An 18,766-nucleotide genomic window follows, 5' to 3' on the forward strand; every position below is an offset into this window, starting at 1 on the left:
TTTGCATTTGTTTTATGATGAATTTATTCCCATAAGTTTTTATTTCTTCAGTTTCTTCTAGGATGACTTTTTTCCATGCAACCTCCTCTTGTGGCTTAGGAGCAATTTGTTGCTTTTCAGTGAGGATCATCTCAGTGTGGCAGGGGCAGCTCATGCGCAGGATAATCTGACCATAAGCTCTGTTGGTGGCGAATCTTGGTTGCTTTGCTCACCTGGAAATGCTCCATGACCATACATCTAAATTTACGTTTAAACCTTTAAGTTCAGCATTAGTCTTGGGATTTTTAAGCATGTGCAACAAAAATCCAGCACTCTTTTTTGGTCATTGACCCTGTGTCCAGCCCCACTGTCCGGCCTGGTTACACCTATCAGCTCCGCCAGCATTCCTGGCACACACTACTTTTTAAAAATGACATCTTTCAGATACTTGGTAGCTTTATGGATTTGCATACCCTCAATGGCCTAGGCAGTTTCACAGGTGCCCTTAAAGTGAGCATGAAGATTGGGATCTTTTAATTTCCATGATATTATAGAGTTTTGAACCATCTTCACAGACTACCCCAGGCTGTTTGTGGGAAGAGGAGGCTACAAACCATTCTGTTATGAGGAAATCCATTTCCTTTTTGATCCCAGTTAATAAGATCACAGTGTAAATGTATGGAAAATATGTCAAGGAAAGGGTGTTGGAAATGTTTTTCTTTCTTTCTTTTGCAGAACTGGGAATCAAGCACAGGGCCTTGTGCAGTTAGGCAAGTGCTCTACCATTGAGCTATGCCCTAGGCCTGAAAGTGTTTTTCAGTGAAGAAGGAATGGCTGGATGGGAAGTCCTAAGACTGCCTTAAGCTATGGGACAATTCTTACAAATAAATCTTCCTTCATTCTCATCACACGGTGTCCTTAGATCCTCCCAATTCCCCTGGGAATTTCTCCTCCCAGGAACATCTGCTTTGCCCTGGTTCCTTCTACACCTACAGTGAATGGAGAGAGAAGGCAACTCTGAGATTGTGCACCCTAGGCAGGTTGGACTCAGTCTCCAAATCTCCTATACGCAGGCCTGCAGGTTCCTTGGATGTCACTGTTCCTTCCTTGACCAGTGCCATAAGTTTTTAAGAGCTCTAGGCAGACGCTATCTGAAATGAGCTTTGCTTGACTTGTCACCTAAATGTCTGAGAAGGTGCTGTGACAATGAAGAAGATGGCTATCTGGGTTTTCATGGATCCACAGGCAAGTTGAGTAGAACCTTCGGTCACGAAGCAGAGTTTGTTTTCTATTTGGTTCTAACAAAATTCCTCGCATGTTTCCAATAAGAAATAGAAGAAAATAGAGAGCAATGAATTGCTAAGTATGTGAATGCAATTTTCCACACAAGTAACTAATTATTTAGGACTTTTAAAAAGAGCCTCAGGACACAGAAGCTGACATTGTGGCCTGGAAATTGAAAATATTTAGCTGTTTCTTTGTTAAATTGGTAGCATTTGAGTGTTGTGCTCTTTAGTTGTGTGCAAATCAACATGCAAACATGCATAATTACAAAGATTTACGCAGCCCAAACATTCTTTTTGAATCATTGAAAAGCTCATCTACAGCAAACGATTACTGAAGAATGGCTCATTTGTTCCATGTCTGTTTTGATGTCTAAAGCTAAAATTTGCTTTTGACCCCATTATTGCATGTGGAGTTAATTCTTTTTTCTTTCTGATCCATTCACACACTAGCAACTCTGGGATTTCTATTGAGTTTATAACAGACAAAGCATCACCCTTTTATCGTCAATTTATGAACTAAAGTTCTTAAAGGGAACACAACAAGCTAAAGCGTGCCTTTGGTGTGTGGCGTAGAATGGATGCTGGATCCAGTCCCCAGGATCCTCCAAAGGGGAGAAAACAGTGGGCTTAAAAAAAGAAGACACTTCAAAAGATGGGCATGGAACCACCCTATGACCCAGCTATACCACTCCTTGATATTTATTTATCCCAAAGAATTAAAGTCATCATATTATAGCAAAACATGCATACCCATGTTTACATTGGTACAATTCACAATAGCCAAACTGTGGAATGAACCTAGGTGTCCATTAATAGACGAATGGATAAAGGAAATGTGGTATATGTACAAAACAGAGTTCCATTCAGCCATAGAGAAGAATAAAATGGATGGAACTTGAGAATATTATGTTAAGAAAAATAAGCCAAACCCAGGTCGAGTGTCATATGTTTTCTCTCATATGTGGAAGCTAGAGAGGGAAAAGGGGGGATGAAGGTATGTGGGTATGGTGGGGGTCTCATGAAAATCAAAGGGAGATCAGTAGAGCAAGGAAAGGAAGCAGGGAGAGGGAGGAGAGAAGGAAAGGGGAAATTCTGGGAATGATACTGGCGAAATTGTATTGTCAACTTGTATTCATGTACAAATATGTAACGACAAATCCCAGCATTACGTATAACTACTATGCACCCATAAAAAAATGGGAAAAGAAAAAGTAGAGAAGAAACAACTTTGCAACCATTGGAATTGCCTGAAAAAGGAAGGAAATTCTGATACATGCTACCACAGAGATGAGCCCTGAAGACCTTATGCTAAGTGAAGTAAATCAGCTACACAAGGACAAATACAGGTGGAGTATCTATTATCCAAAATCCTTAGGACTAGAAGTATTTTGGATTTTTTATATTCTTTTTGAGATTTTTGGAGCTTTTGCATAGATTTAATGGGTTAGGGATTCTTAATCTGAAATCCAAACCACTCCAAAAGATGACAATTCCTGACCATGGTGTTAGCACTCAATTTGTTTTTGGATTTTGGAGCAGTCTGGATGTCAGATTTTAATTTTAGAGATACTCTACCTGTGCTGTAAGATTCCATATGAGGTCTGTAGAATAATCAAATTCATAGAGATGGAAAGGAAAGTGGGGGTTGTCAGGGGCTGGAGAGAGTGTTATGAGCTGAATTGTTTCATATGATGAATGCCTCAACCTAGCATGTGACCATATTTGGAAACAGGACTTTCAAAGGTAATTAAGGTAAGTGAAGTTACCTGGGGGAACCTGCATCTACTATGTCTAGTGCTCTTATGAGAAGAGGAAATCTGGACCCTGACAAGGGATATGACATGGAGACACATAGAGAGGTGGCTGTCTGCTAGCTAAAAAGATACCAACTCTGCCGACACCTGGATCTAGGACCCCTAATCTGCAGAACTTTGAGACAATGAGTTTCTGTGATATAAGTTGCCTTTTATGATAGTCTGAGCAGATGAACATAGGTAGCTGGTGCTTCATGGTTCAGAGTTTCAGTTTGGGAAGGTGGAGGACTCCTGGAGGTGGGTGATATCATGATGGCTGCACAACAATGTACTGAATGCATTTTGATGCTGCTGAGCTATACACTTAAAGGTGGTTAAAATGGTAAACTTTATGTATATTTTGCCACAATGTAAACAATTTTTAAAAAAAGGAAAAGAAAGGAAAGTGAAAACTTACTTTGCTTCTAGAGCCAAGGCGATGATGCCCGCCACCATGGGGGCTGAGACCGAGGTCCCGGTGTGGCCATCTGTGCATCGCTGACGCAAATCAGTGGTGACCTGGGTGAGAGAAAGGTGTGTGAGACAGGGAAGGCATGAGGCCTGTCTCAGTCTCAGAGGAATCAAGACTACCCAACATGCTGCAGGCTGGAGAGTGTGACCCTGGGTGCCAGGAACAGAAAAGGCACTGGGCAAATGCATTGTCTGGTGCTCCCCACGCAATGGCTTGTCTCACGTGTGAAGTGCTGCAGGAACAGGCTAACCTCAGGGTGAAGATGGGGATGAGGCAGGGAAAGACAAGTAGCCGGCAAACACATATCATGAGCTCAGCTTATTCTTTAGTACTGCAGAAGTATGTGCAGAGAAATAGGAAAAGCAAATTGAAACAAAGAGGGACCCTCCATAAGTCCTTTCCTTGAGTCACCAGGCACTGTGAGTCTTCCACTAATGCCTAAGAGTTCCTACAGCAAGACCATCCACCAGAGCCCACCTCAGTGATTTCCTAATTTTAGGGCAACTGAAAACCAGCTGTTCATGGTGTACCCAAGTGGCTGGATAGTGTTATGTTATTTAGCCTCAAAGTTACATATTGAAGTCTCCACCCTGATGTCCCCCTCAGTAGGCCCAAAGCACCTCAGTTCTGTCTACAGAAACAGATAAACCTGGAGTGTCCTCGGCATCTGAGCAGAATGAAGAGCCAGTTGCTGTCTTTGGGAACGTGAGCCTGGCTCTACCAGTTGTGTGTGTGTGGGGTGTCTGTTGGCCCACCTGAGAAGCAAGGTGGGATGGGCCTTGCTGCTCATCCTGATCTGCACCCTGTCTTGGAACTGAAACAGGGAGCGGTGGCATTGGGATCAGCATGTGTGTTCTGCTGTTGTGGACAGGATCATGCCTCCTGGGGATCTTGCTTTTAGATCTTTAGTGTTCCTTCCATGCACTTTGCAGATGGAATTAAGTTGCTCACCAGCTGTAAATCGGGGAGCTGATCCTGGGTTACCTGGGAGGGCCCTGAGAAGTGAAAGGGGGCTGGGAGTGCGGCTCAGTGGTAGAGTGCTTGCCTAGCACTGCTGGCTTGGAAGGGAGATCTGGGGAGACCTAAGCCAAGGACTGTGAGTGGCTCTGGAATGAGAATACCCCTAGTCAGAGCCCATGAGCAAAGGAGGACCTCAGTCCCATGGCCACAGGAAGCTGAATATTGCCCACAATCTAAATGTGTACGGAAACAGGTTCTTCCCCAAAGCTGCCGGAAAGGAGCACAGCCTGCCAACATGTTGATTTCAGGCTTATGAGATTCCAAGCAGAGACCCAGCAAGGCTGCTGGATTTCTGACCTATAGATATCCTGAGATATAAATTTGTACTTTTTTTTTTAAGCTGCTAAGTTAGTGATAATTTGTTATGGCAGGAACAGGAAACTAACCTACCCACCCGCCCACCACAAGGCTCCAGTAGCCAATTTGTGTAAGCCTTGAGAACAAATTTCCCCAGTGATAACAACCCAGTCCTTCCACATGTTTCCCCTGTCTCACTTTAGCTGGGCTGACAATTCCGCAGTGGAGGGGGTTCTGTGTCACACATGCACAGGAAGATCTGACAGGAATGTCCACAGAGGCTGCCTTCCTCCCTGCCAGTCCAGAAAGCCTAAGGCACCTTGACATGGAGAGAGCAGCTGAGGGCAAGGGAAAAGGGCCCAGGATGCAACCTCTCTGCCCCCAGCCTCTTCATATGCAAATAGGCACAATGATAGGCCACTGCACATACTCGTGCTGGGTAAATGGTGGCCAACAAGGGAAACTAAGGGTGGTTGGGCAGGAAGCCAAGCAACTGAGAGCATGTGAGGCCCAAGGTTCGCTCTCCAGCCTCAGAGAAGGTGAGGAGTGAGCAAAGAGATCTTCCCCAGGGGGACAGCTAAACAGGGAGGGAAGCCCCCTGTGAGTCCTAGTGCTGTGCCAGAAACATGGTTCATGTTTACTGAATGTATAAACCCTCTGCTGAGGTCAGAGATGCAAGCTGTTGGTTTTCCTTCTTTGATCACGAGTCAATCAGTGGGGGTCATCCCTCACACCAGAAAGACACAGCTTGACATTTATTGGACTGAGAGGGATGAAGCACACAAGGGCACAGACATTTGACTACTGTCAGAGATCTGCCGAACTCAAGACTACAAGGTGCCGACTGTCCAGATCAGTTGCTTGTCCCCTTGCAGGATATCTGAGTGGACTCAAAGCAAACACTGGGCTCTAGTGGAGCAGAGGGAAAATGCCACCCATACTGTCAGAGTAGAGTTCTGGGACAGTAACTCTAACTGGTTCCATTTTCTCTTTTATTGTGCTCCCAACTACATCTTCTTACCCACACATTATTGCTCAGAGAATTTCTTTTTCAAAAGAAAAAAAAAGTGTGGGGGGGTATTAAAGCATCTTTCTTTTCTTTAATTTTTTTAGTTGTCAGTGGACCTTTATTTTATTTATTTATATGTGTTGCTGAGAATTGAACCCAGTGCCTCACACAAGCCAGGCAAGTGCTCTGCCACTGAGCCACAACCCTAGCCTGTATTAAAGGATCTTGTAGTTAAAGTGTGTGCACATGCATGCACAAATACACACATGCTAGCATGATTAAATAAGCAAATAAAGCCATGAGTCCTGCTTCCAGAGTTGAGTGACACCATCCTCCCAGAACGCAGCCAATGGTACAAAAATGCTCAATAATTCGAGCCTCGACTTGCTCCCAGTTGGGTTTCAGCCCAAACATCTGTTTAATAAGACTCCAGCAAGTCCATGCTCAAATGAGCTGGATGCCTAAATGAAAAGGACATCATTTAGAATCTCAGCTGCCCATCCCAGGGGTGAGGACTGCAGGAGAAAGGGAAAGTAACAACTTAAATTAATGCCTTAGTCAAGCAGCCTGGGCTGTGGCCAGGCGGACAGTGGAATGGTGGTGGCTGACCTTTCACGGGTGCAGAGCAAAGCAAAGAATGGGAAGCCTGTGTACTTCCCCAGAAAAATGTAAAAATAAATTTGCAAATAATTTCTAAAGATGTAGCTAAGCACCAGGATAAATAAAAGATGCTAGTGAGCTTTAAAATTAAACCATGTCTGGCCTGCTCTGTGGTCTCATTTTTTAAATGTCTATAAGTTAGTACATTTGAATTCTGCATTAACTAGATGGGAAACCCTCCCTTTCTCCATTTTTTTTTTTAAATTAGGAAAGTGTATAGGGAAGAAAGTGGAACAAATTCCACCCATATAGGAAAACCATTACCGTATGAAAGGTCAGTCAGGGGCTGGGTATGTGGCTCAGTGGTACAGTCCTGGGCAATGCCCTGGGTTCCATTCTCAGCACCACCCACCCCACAAAAAAAATAAAAGAAATAGTGAAAGATAAATCCCACATGTTCAGTGAAGTGAGCAGAACAGACAGAAATCATTGGTTGACTTCCAAGTGGCCACCATGTGCCCTTTAGTAGCAGCAGAAAGCCTAGAAGAACACTTGGATTTCTAGAATATTCCAGTATAAAAGCAAGACTTTTTCTTACTCTATTTTACACGTGGGAACTGGACTGGTCAATTGGATTCTGAGTGATGCAACCACAGAATTTCAGAGAGCTAAAAGGAGAAACGATGAGAAATGAACCCCATTATTAAATGATATTTTTGGATCACTAAAGCCAGAGAGGGTTTCAATTGGTATTTCTGGGCACAGAGGAGAAAGGCAGGGTCGGAGGCAGGCTGCCAAGGGACTGAGGTTGACCTCAAGGCTCAAATGGTTTGCCAAGGACTGAGGCTGGGAACCTGGGATCCAGCACAATTTGGCCTCATTCTAATTCACCTGTAGGGAAAAGGAGGTCTCCCCACCCGCTGCCACCCTCGTCCCAGAGAGATGACATACATGCTATAAACCCTCTAACTTTCCAGGAAAACTTACAATTTTCCGTTCATAGAAGGCCCCGCTGCTGTAGGTGGTAGCCAGGGTGGAGGCACACTCCTCTAGGTACCAGGGCTTGTGGCCATTCTCGGTGGTGCTGCTCACAGAGATGGTGTAAATGCTGTTGGTGTAGCCGTCACAGGAGCAGTAGTCCCCCTCTCTCCCACCATTCCCAGAGGCCCAGACGAAAATGGATCCCAGGCCCTGCCGGCCCTAGATGGGAGCAAGAAGAACAAAGAATGAGCCAGGGCAGCCAGAACCTCCCGGCCTGAAGTCACACCTTCTCAATATTCAACCAAAGGGACTAAGAAGGATGTACTGAGACCATCCAGGTGCAAACCTCTCTATTGATTTTAATGGGGCAATTTTGCCTGTGGCATCAGCTTTAAAACTGTAAAACCCCCAGATCATGTAAGGGGAGGAGAGGCAGAAAGAATCCTTTGTTCTTCTCAGGAAAATCCAGGGCCTAACACAAGCTGTTCCACTTCAGAGAAATGCCTCTAATTTTCATTGCAATAGCCAAGAATCAAAGAGACCTGGTAGTGCCACAATAATACCACAATATAGATGATGGTAGAATTCATAACTTTAATTTCTCTGGGTTGAAGCAGCTGGTCTTATGGGAAAAATCAGGAATTTTCTGCAAACATTGCTAAAGAGGTACCCCTCTTGGAAAGCCAGCTAATTTTGCAAAGAAGGATGAGACCAGGAATTCTGGGTGAAGACTGAAAAGGTAATACAGTTATGGTTCAAAATGCTGGTGGCTGCCTGCAGGTGTCCTGTTAGAGTTCCCTGCCATGGGAGAGTGTTGGAGTGGTCAGATCATCAACACAGGCCCAACCAGTGGCTTCATCCCTGTGTAGGTTTCCATTGTTAAGAACTTACTCGTGAAAGCAAGCCTGTGAGAGACAGTGACAGGTCAGGAGCAGATTCCAGCACTTCTGTTCTATCCCACATCCACAGGATCAATGATTTCTAACCAAACCAACACTCTCCCATGGCAGGGAACTCTAACATCCCAGCTATGAACATTAACTAATGATTAACTAATGGAAGCCTGGAATGACTGATTCAGTCCAAATAGCTGGACTTGGTGGTGGTGCACAGCCAGCCTCAGTGAGTGGTGACGACACCCACATGAAACAGGGCCCCCAAGGCTCCTGACTTCTGCAACCTTATTGAGGACTCTCCTTTCCAAACCAAATGACATGTCCCCAAATCAGTCAATTTAAAGATAACTTTCAACCTAATTTTGCAACCCCTGTGGATACAATTTGAAGCCCTACTGTGATTGAATACAAATAGAATTCAAGTCTGTCCTTGGCTAAGTAGACCATTTCTTCTGTAAGCTTTGCATCACTCCACTTTGTGGGCCAAGGGGATTCTAGTTCTAACCCAAGTTTCCCAAGAGAGTAGGCAGGAAGGTTCACCCAGTCCAGCTACTTCAAGTAGCTACATTCACTCAACTTTCTGTATTTCTAAGATGGGTTTGTCCAAGTAGTCAAGAGCTCACCAAAATGGTTACCCTCATTTATCAAAAAGGTTAACTTCTAGATTAAAGGAACAAAGTACTAAGGAAAGTGGGTGTGTCCATGCAATTATAGTCATGTGCCAAATAAGAATGTTTCAATTAGTGATGGGCCACATGTAGGACCGTGGTAATATCATATAGATAGGTGTGGAGAAAGCTAGACTGTCTAGGTTTGTGTGAGTGCATTCTGTGATGTTCACACAATGATGAAATTGTCTAACAATGCGTTTCTCAGATTATATCCCACCATTAAGCAAAGAAAGACTATAATTACTTGTTGGAAAAGATTAATCAGAGAAGCAGTTTAAAACAACCAAAATCCAAGTAAAAAGGAATTTAACCCATTGGAGCCTATATTTCTGCCACATGAGAATCATCCCTAAGACATAGTTACTCTTAACTCTCCCCATCCCACTCAAAAAATTTATAAAATGTTATCATTTTGCAAAGTGGAGCAGCATCCTTATTGTCCTGAAGGTATAGAGAATAGCTTAAAACAGTGCTCCTCACACTTAAATGTGCACGCACTTAAGTCCCCTGTGAATCCCCTGTTACAATGCAGACTTGGATGTGTCAGGTCTGGGATGGTGTGGTAGTCAGTTTTCTTGTACTGTAACAAATACCCAAAATAATCAACTTACAAAGGGAAAAGGTTTATTTTGGTTCACAGTTTTGGAGATCCTAGTCCATGAACAATTGTACCACTGCTGTGGACCTGTGGCAGCACTTCACAAAAAGAATATGTGGCAGAGGAAGCCCATTTCCATTATGGCTGGAAATGAAAGAAGAAAGAGGAGGGCTGGGTCCCATTACCCCCAGTGACTAGAAGCCCTGCCACTAGGCCTACCTCTTTGAGGCTCCACCGCCTCCCAATAACACCCTCTGGGATCTAAGACTTGACACTTGGGCCTTTGGGCCACAATCCAGATCCAAACTGCAGTAGATGGGCCTGAGATTCTGCCTGCCTAAGGAGGGAGGGCCCAGGCGATGCCAGTGCTGCTGGTATCTGGTCTTCCCACCTTACGCTGTGCATTTACTGCCAGCCCAGCCCCCTCTCACAGGCACTGCAGTATCGCCAGCCTCCTTTTCTTCTTAAAATGCTTCTTGGAAAGGGACCACGGGAAGGAGGCAGAGGAGACACCCAGACGACCTGAGGTGTAAGAGAGGTCTTAGGGGTCCCTGAGGATTTTATGTTCACTCTCCAGGTCTCCCAGGACAGAAGCCACAGGAACGTGTCAATCCCTCTAGCATAAACCTGCATTCTACTCAGTAAAGCCACAACTTCAACCTGATCAAATCATATTTCGACGTCCTCCTGGGGGGAGTGGTGACTTTATCCATGAGCTCAGAAGCACTTCTCCTGACCGCTGGCCAACACCCGCCATCTGGTGAAGACCAGTGTTTTTAGCCCAGTGGGGTTTCGTCTCCCTTCTAAACAAGCCATGGGAGGAGCAAGGACTGACATTAAACAGATCCCTGTGCCAAATTACGGCTTTGAAGGTCTCCTACCACCAGACCACATCATCTACCAGAGATGAAGTCAGATTTTTACAGAAAAAGACCATAGGTGACAAACGGGGCGGCAGGAGGAAAAACAGATGGGGAAATGTGGTTGGGTTTGAGATCATCAGATTTCTAGGAGGATTTTCCGTGACAGCTTTAGACAGCTGCAATTTAAGGCTCCCTCTATGACATATTTTACTTCAGAATGACTAAAAAAAGAAAATTAAATGACCTCAGTATTTTAAGAAACCGTGACAAGAATGACGGGGAGCCACATGGTCTCCTCTGCAAGTCCCTACTCCCCCTGACAGCTTGATGAAGCTGATGTTGCTCAGAATTCAGAATGCAGATTCCCCTCTCTGCAGCTCCAACTTTTCAAAGTCTCCACGGGCTCCGTCTACACAGATCTGAGGGGACAATCCAAATAATCTCTTAAAAACCATCAATACCTCCCCTGGAAACAGGGTGCCTCGTTCTCAGAGCTCAGATCTTTAGAAATCATCTCAGAAATGCCAGATGTTCAGTATTAACACCATTCAAAGGGATGTTTCATGCAGAAGAAGCGATCTCTAACTTAAGTCACCCTCCCTGAAAGCTGAAATTCAGCTTAATTTTTAGGATGTTTCACTTGTCATCAAGTTTGAGATCCAAGTGATCTAGTGGGTGGGAGGGGGAATTGAGTCATGGAAAGACATGATTTATTTATTCAGCGGTCCCTCATGAGCAGAGGCTCACTTGGCCATCCCTGAATCTGCCAACACGCGCCCAGCTCAGCACAAGGCCCAGCTCAGGTGCTCAGCGGCCTGACGGAAGCCACCTTTGGGTCTCCCTGGAGTCGTGTCAAGCAACCCAAGCCCGACGCATGAGGTTACATGCTGACGTGCTGTGAGTCTACTTTTCCTCCTTTATTTTTCTTCTTACATGGAGTATCTAGGTGAGGAATAATCTCAAAAATCGACACTCCCATTTTGGGTGACTAGTTTCTTGGTTGTGAAAGCCTGGATGGTGGCAGGAAAGGGCAGTGGAAGAGGAAACCTTCATGCACACTGCAGGGCAGCACCCCATCCATCAGAGGAGCTGCAGACCAGGTGCCCCAGGCAGGAAGTGTAGACATGGTACAGACTCCCAGCCTGGGAGGTCTACGGAAATGGAGGGAGACTCCAGGGTTTCAGCACAGTGGGAGGGGGCAAGGTGGGGGGCCTTCTGAGAGAAAAAGACACATTCACTAGAAGAAATTCATAGACAGCAACCAAACTCAATGTATCCTATAAAGAAATCCAATCATATTATTCAGAAAAATGGAAATAGGATGAATAATCTAAAAGCCCAACATTCCTAGCAGCAAAGTGCTGACTCTGAGCAGTTTCCTGTGAGAGGTGGGGGCCACAGGAGGACACCCAGGTAGAGGACCCAGTAGGTCATGTCCTCATTCTGTATTGGATAGAGGATTCATGCATGTCCGTTATTTTATAAGGCTTNAAAAAAAAAAAAAAAAAAAAAAAAAGATTGTTCCTCTGTGGCTAGAAGGAAATAAAGAAGGATGTTTCATTATAATCCTCTGGAACATTATTTATTTATTTATTAACTAATTATTGACCACATTTTAATCACTATGTATGGGTTATAATACCATAAGAACTTTAAAAAATTGTTTTGAATTATATGACTAATAAAATGGGCTTACCTCCCTCTCTTCACCTCCTCTCCTCTCCTCCTCAGAAATCAGAGATGCCTGGATTTCATTCTGGAACTCCCTGCACCCACCAGCACTCATCAGCCATAACTTGTGCTTTGGACCGGAGCTTATTGAACCACCCAGGACCTTCTAGATGCCCATCACAGCTCTGTCTGCCTGCTCCAAGAAGCTGTCCTCACCCAGATTTCTTGTCACCAGCTTCTAAGAGCTGGTTCATCCAGCTACCCACTTCCCATCTCCCAGACTTTCATCCTGAATGGACAATCAGTGGCTGGTGGGTAACCTGCTGGGAGGAGCCTGCCATCCTCCCAGGCTTCTGCAGACACTGACCTCGAGGATATTTCCTCTGCTTCACATCTGATGAAGTTCTACTCTGAAACAGTATGCAGGGCTGTGTGCTGGTGGGGGCCAGGGGGTGTCTAGATAGTGGCTTCCTGCTACTGTGGGATACTGAATTAGCATATACCCTGTGATGGGCACAGAACACTCCATGGCTAGGTACTGATGTGGGTAGATGGCCAGGGCCCAAGATACCCTTTCCACCTATACAGTCCAAGGAACAAGTCAGGTGATCTCTCATCCACCTGCAGTCCTCTCAGCCAGGACAGGCAGGCTCCAAGACAGAGAGGGCTGGGCAGGCAGATGCCAGGCTGACTCTCACTGGAGCAGCTGAAACCTTCCCCACGAGTGGGTAAACAGCCACTTCCCTGAGCCCCTAAGTGACTCCTCCCTCACTCTGGTCCTGGCACTATAGGGCCCTGCCAGTCCTGTTTCGGGTTGTGGCTGGTATCACTCTGACATTTAGTTAAATTAAGACTGTTCACTGTCACCCCCACCCCACAAGCTCCCCTGTAGTCCTGGGTTACTCACACCTTTTTAATGCCATACTCAAAAGCTTGTTTAGCCAGTCGGCCGGGCCCATCCACTGTCTTCCCGTCGTCGTCCGGCCCCCAGCTGGCACTGTAAATGTCAATGTAGTTGGGTTTGATGCCCAGGGACTTGGCCTCAACCACATCTGTCACATCGCCATCCAGCATACGGATGCCTGAAAGCACAGAGGGAGACTCACCGTCAGTGCCCATGATCCTGAGCACGCAGCCAGGGCCGCCCTGGGCTGGGAGGGGAGCGAGACAGAAGAGTCCCAAACAGCGGAGATCCGGACACTGCGTCACTGAGCTCCCCTGATGGAGCTTTTCCCCTGTTGTGGAAAGCTTGCTCCTCCTCTCTGAGCTGGCTGATGTGAAAGAATTAACACGACACCGCAGGCCACATTGTAAACTGCTCCTGTTGTGTTGTGTGGCAGCGACATAAGAAAACCAGCAACTTCCAAGGGAGGATTCAAACGGTTGCCCTCAGTAACATGATGTCATGCAGGTATCTAAAAATGCACACTGGTATAATAGGACTCAGGAGTTCTTTTTCACTTTCCCAGCTGTTCATCACTTATGTTTATTTCTCTTTCCTTTAGGAGTCCATCCCTGATGTATAATTTATGATGAATCACACAGTGAGTTTTTAACTTGGAAGACGGGAGCCCAGTCTATGGAGGAGGGAGTTGGGAGTCTGGGATTTCGCCAGCCATCTATTTTCCCTCTGGGTTCAGGTTCCATGTTCCTAGGAGGGATCCTTAGAGGTGGGGAGTCTAGCTTCACAAGAATCCCCCAAATTAAGGGAGGAGTGGGTTCCCACAAGCCTCTTCCAATGCCTGCTGACCCATCTAGAGGCCCCTCATCCTGGTCCCCTTCCCAGCCTTTGCCTCCATTACTCTGTGTCCAGCAGGTGTGCCCCTTCCAGCTGCATGTCACCCAGAGAAGGTGGGGTGGACACACAGCATGAAACTGGGAAGCGGTGAGTAACACAGCCACCAGCACATCCTTTCTGTGTCCTAGAGATACATAAAGTCAGACCTCTCTGAGGCTTGGGAAACCTTGCCACCCCTCTCAGAGGCCCCTCAAGCCCCTCGTACTCTGGCCCCAGATCTGTGTGTGCAATGACCATGTCTTTTGTCAAAACAAATACTATATCCTAGAGTTATTGAAGATATCATGGAAAAGGGAGCTTTTTCTGATTATAAGAATAATATATGTTCTTGGAAGAATGTTTGGGAAATAGAGAAATAACCACTGATAATATTTTGGTTACTTTCTTCTACTATTTTTCTTTGCCTGCAGCATATAGTTTCTTTCCAAGTCCTTGTTTTAAAATCTGAACTTTATATGGCTCATTTCCCTGTGCCATCAATGACTCAATTTCAAGACATGATTGCAGTGTCCACCCCATGCACCCAGCCCAGGCAGCCCTCCCTCTAGGGCCACCTCCCCAAGCAGGGGTCCCCTGACCTCACCTGTACTGGAACTATGTTCCAGAATGTACATTAACACATAGTGGGGGCTCAAAAGCAGAAACTTTGAATATAGTCATCTTAAAAAGTAAAATACAGTCAGCACTCTTTATCCATGGGTTCTGCAACTGCAGATTCAACCAAAACTACAGGTGAAACTTACTTAAAAAAATTTTTGTCTACTGAAAATGAACAGATTCATTTTTTGTCATAATTCTCTAAACAATACAATAACTATGTATATAGATTTACATTGCACTAGGTATTATAAGTCACCTTAGATGATTACAGTATCCAGGAAGAGGCAGAGATTCTATGCACATGCTACATTATTTTATATAAGGAACTTGAGAGTCCAAGGATTTTGGCATCCACAGGGGGTCCTAGAATTAATCCCTTGTGCATACTGAGAGATAACTATAGCAGCTTCCCCTGAGCATAAGAAATGGTATAGGACAAAAGCAATAAGAGCCGCAGGAAGGAGACCCCGGAAGCAGAAGCCCTCCCCAGGTGCTCAGGAACAAATGTTTTATGTGAATTAAATCTTACTGTCCTAACCATTCAAACTATAATTGTGGGGACACCCTGCTGTCACTTCTGATGAAAAACTGATAAACAGAGATCCCTAACATGTACATTTTCAATTTTCTTGTTCTATATTCTCTTGCTCAGTAGCACATGGGTTACAAATAAATAACTGAGTGCACTTTATTATTTGCTATGGTGAGAAATTTCTTGCCTATTATATACTTTCTTTCCAAAGAAAAGTATTTTACTCAAATCATCTCTAGATGACTTGTAAGTCCTAATAAAATGTAAGTGCTATATACATAGTTGTTATATTTAAAGAGGGAATTTAAAGATTTAACCACAGTTAAACTGCACTCATTTTCCCAATTTGTTCTATCCAATTTTGAAGGTTCAGTTTTCCCTAAGGTTTCTCCTTACTATCCGTCATGAAGCTTCAAGTCATGAGGAAGAGAGATAACACAGGAGTCACTACAGAGGGTCCTTGTGAGGTTAAGGGGCACCGTTAGTGTGGCGGTAGTGGGGGGTAGGGCTAGTCTCACAGCATCTTAGCCCCACACTGCTGTGGGACACCAAGCTTAACTAGAAACTCCTGCTCTGAAAGCCTGGGAACTACACTCAAAATCAATGTCAGAAATTTACAGCAAAGTAATAGCGAAGTTGAGGTGTGGGGGCCATCAGAAGTTCAACAACAGTGCCCAGGGCCATGGGGGAGTGCTAGCCAGGCAGACGTACGTGGGCAGCGATGGAAGATGGGGCTGAAGTTATGGGAAGAGCCATGTCTCATAGCTCTAAGGTCTTAAAAATGAGAGAGAGGAATAAATTTAACACTAGCACCATCCATCTTCTCTTCTGGCTCGCTCTCTTTTTCTCTTCTTCTCTTTATTACCCCAGCTACCTGGCTGCAGGACGGCCCAGGGAAGATACCACTGTCCTGCTACTTAGATGGCACTGCACTGCAAGGGGCTTGATGCCGTGTCATCGGATCCTTAGAGGAGGCCCAGCTCTCACAGTAGTGTGCCTCAAGCCAGCAGGAGGCAGATGGGCATGCCGTGTGCAGAACTTCTGCCATGATCACCAAGTGTGACCAGGAAATGACTTTGGTAGTTCTCATATCTTATGAAGTCTTAGTTTTATGTACACTGTGATGATGAAAGTCATTGTCTCTATAGAGATGTCTAACAAACCAAAAAGGATGATTAGTGTAAAGTGCCTGGTGCACAGAAAGCACTCAGTGTAAGTGTCCACTGCCAGCTTGACTCTGCTGAGCCTCAGTTTCCCCATCTGTAAAAATAATAACTTTCTTCCCTTTGTTTTCTAAAGATAGGCTGTCTGTATATATGAAGAGTGGTATTCACACACATGAAATAAAGCCTTATAAAATAACGGACATGCATGAATCCTCTATCCAATACAGAATGAGGACATGACCTACTGGGTCCTCTACCTGGGTGTCCTCCTGTGGCCCCCACCTCTCACAGGAAACTGCTCAGAGTCAGCACTTTGCTGCTAGGAATGTTGGGCTTTTAGATTATTCATCCTATTTCCATTTAAAAATAAGTGTTTTAATACAATTGTGTGTTTAAATAATATATAGTATAGTTTTGCCTCTACTGGGAATTAGTCCTTTGTTGGTTACACAGATTACAATTATCTCCTAGTGATATCTTGTCTTTTCACTTTGTTTATGGAATCTCTTGATAAACAGCAGTTCTTAATATGTATGGGTGTGTGCGTGCACATGCTCTGGGAATTGAATCCAGGGCCTTGTGCATGCTAAGCACGTGCTGTACCACTGAGCTACACCCCTCTCCCCAGAGGTCTTTAATTTTAATAATGTTAAGAGCTCATTTCCCTTTGACGATCAAGGGAGTCATAATGGGGCCCAAATCTTCCCTGGGTTTGTTGGCATCTATTGTAAGTTTCCTTTTACAGGCAGGGCAGAGCCACTCTAGCTAGCCACAGCCCACATGAGCTACAGCACTAGCTCATTGCATTTTTCCTTTTTGGGGAGAGGAGAAGTCAGGATGGCCACGAGGTTGCTGTCTTTCCCTAGTCTGTCATCTGGGTGCCCAGCATGTCCATCTCCATGGCTGATTCAGGCACACTAAACCCAGGCACCCAGCTCACTCAGCCATGAGCCTTCAAGAGGGGCTATAACCAGTACAGGAAGTTGGTAGTGTGGTATGGCACAGACATGGTACCTGACAAGATACAAAGCAGCTTGCAATGGGGGAGACAGTCAGGGTCAGGGAGCCCTGGGTGGAGTCTTAAATTTGCATGACCTTGGGCCACAGACTCAACCTCTTTAAAACTTGTTTTCTACAATATTTATCTGAGGTGGTAGTTGAAAAGAATATAAGTTGAGGCCCTGTGTGTGGTCTGGATATGGTTATATGGTTTGAATGTGTCACCCAAGGGTTCCTATGTGGGCAGCTTGGTTCCCCATATAGTGATAAGGAAATGGTGGAACCTTTAAGAGGTAGGACCTACTGAGAGGTGGTAAGGTCATTGGGGATGTGACCTTGGAAGGAATTTAAGTAGTTCTTGAAGGATCGTGGTTAGCTCCTAAAAAGATGAGTTGTTGTAAAGAATGAGCCTGACCCCTGAATTGCTCTCTGGGTTCTTGTCTTATCATGCTTTCTCTCCCTCTTGCATGTGCTCCTGCTATCCACCATGATGTGATGTAACCAAGGGGGCCCTCATCAGGGCCAGCACTAGGCTACTTGGAATGTCAGCCTCCAAAACTGTGAGCTTAAGAAACCTCTTTTTGGATGGGGTTGTGGCTCAGTGGCAGAGTGCTTGCCTAGCATGTGTGAGGCACTAGGTTAGATCCCCCCCACCACCACATAAAAATAAACAAATAAAATAAAGGTATTGTGTCCATCTACAACTAAAAAAAAATTAAAAAAGAAATCTCTTTTTCTTTCCAAGTTACCCAGCCTCAAGTATTTTGTTATAGCAACAGAAAACATACTCATATACCCTGGTACCCAGGGCTTCTGGATAAATGGTAGCAGTATTCTTCATGTCTTTCCATTTAGAAATGAACTTTCCATTGTGGTAGACCTTGCTGACCACAAGCAGCCAAAGTCACTTCTGGTGTTCTAGTGTTGAAATTGAACCTGCTGTTCTACAACTTGACATACAAGTTGTAGGTGGTAAAATGTCTATTTTTGAACAAGAAGAACACGATGGCAGAAGAAATTCAAAAATATGTAAAACATATGACCAGAATGATTTCCCAACACCTCTCATAATGCTTTTTATCTTGGAAGAAGACTGATGGATGTGTGAGAAAGCAAGCATCATGTATTTAGATTTGAACGGAGCATCTATTTTCCCCAACACTGACAAGTTGCCAACAGAGAAAAGGTAAATATTTTCAGTAGAAACCTGCTGTTCCAACATTAGCTTTAAATGTGACTGGCTCTCTGGAAATGCCAAGGAGAAGAAAAACAGCAATCATTCCTCTAATGAAAAAAGAAAGACCCATTTACTATAAATTGCTGGGTACGAAAATAATTTAGACAAATCATTTTGATGGCAAATTAACTCCCTGTTGTTAGCTTGCTAATGGATTGCTTTTCTGCCTGCTGAATTCAGAGCTCATGGTAGCAAGATAAATTCGCTTGACCCGTCTGTCCACTCTAAGAATGAGGCTGTGGGCACAAGGTGGAAGGAGTGCTGAGAGAAGGAAGATGGCTGCTTTCCTGGGCCTCAT

At 44.8% G+C, this 18,766-nt stretch overlaps 1 protein-coding gene across 4 annotated transcripts in view; it reads right to left on the reverse strand.

The window, feature by feature from the left end:
- The window catches only part of Pcsk6 (proprotein convertase subtilisin/kexin type 6), a 152,603-nt gene that overhangs the window by 85,127 nt on the left and 48,710 nt on the right, over positions 1-18,766 (reverse strand). For all 4 annotated transcript variants that reach the window (XM_048790370.1, XM_048790369.1, XM_015493134.2 and 1 more), the window contains 3 exons: positions 13,046-13,218; positions 7,444-7,656; positions 3,477-3,577 (listed from right to left, as the gene is read on the reverse strand). In XM_048790370.1, the coding sequence (XP_048646327.1) occupies positions 3,477-3,577; positions 7,444-7,656; positions 13,046-13,218 (487 nt within the window). The remainder of the gene's footprint in view (positions 1-3,476; positions 3,578-7,443; positions 7,657-13,045; positions 13,219-18,766) is intronic.

Source organism: Marmota marmota, unplaced genomic scaffold (assembly GCF_001458135.2).
Source record: "Marmota marmota marmota unplaced genomic scaffold, marMar, whole genome shotgun sequence".
NCBI classification, from domain to species: domain Eukaryota; kingdom Metazoa; phylum Chordata; class Mammalia; order Rodentia; family Sciuridae; genus Marmota; species Marmota marmota.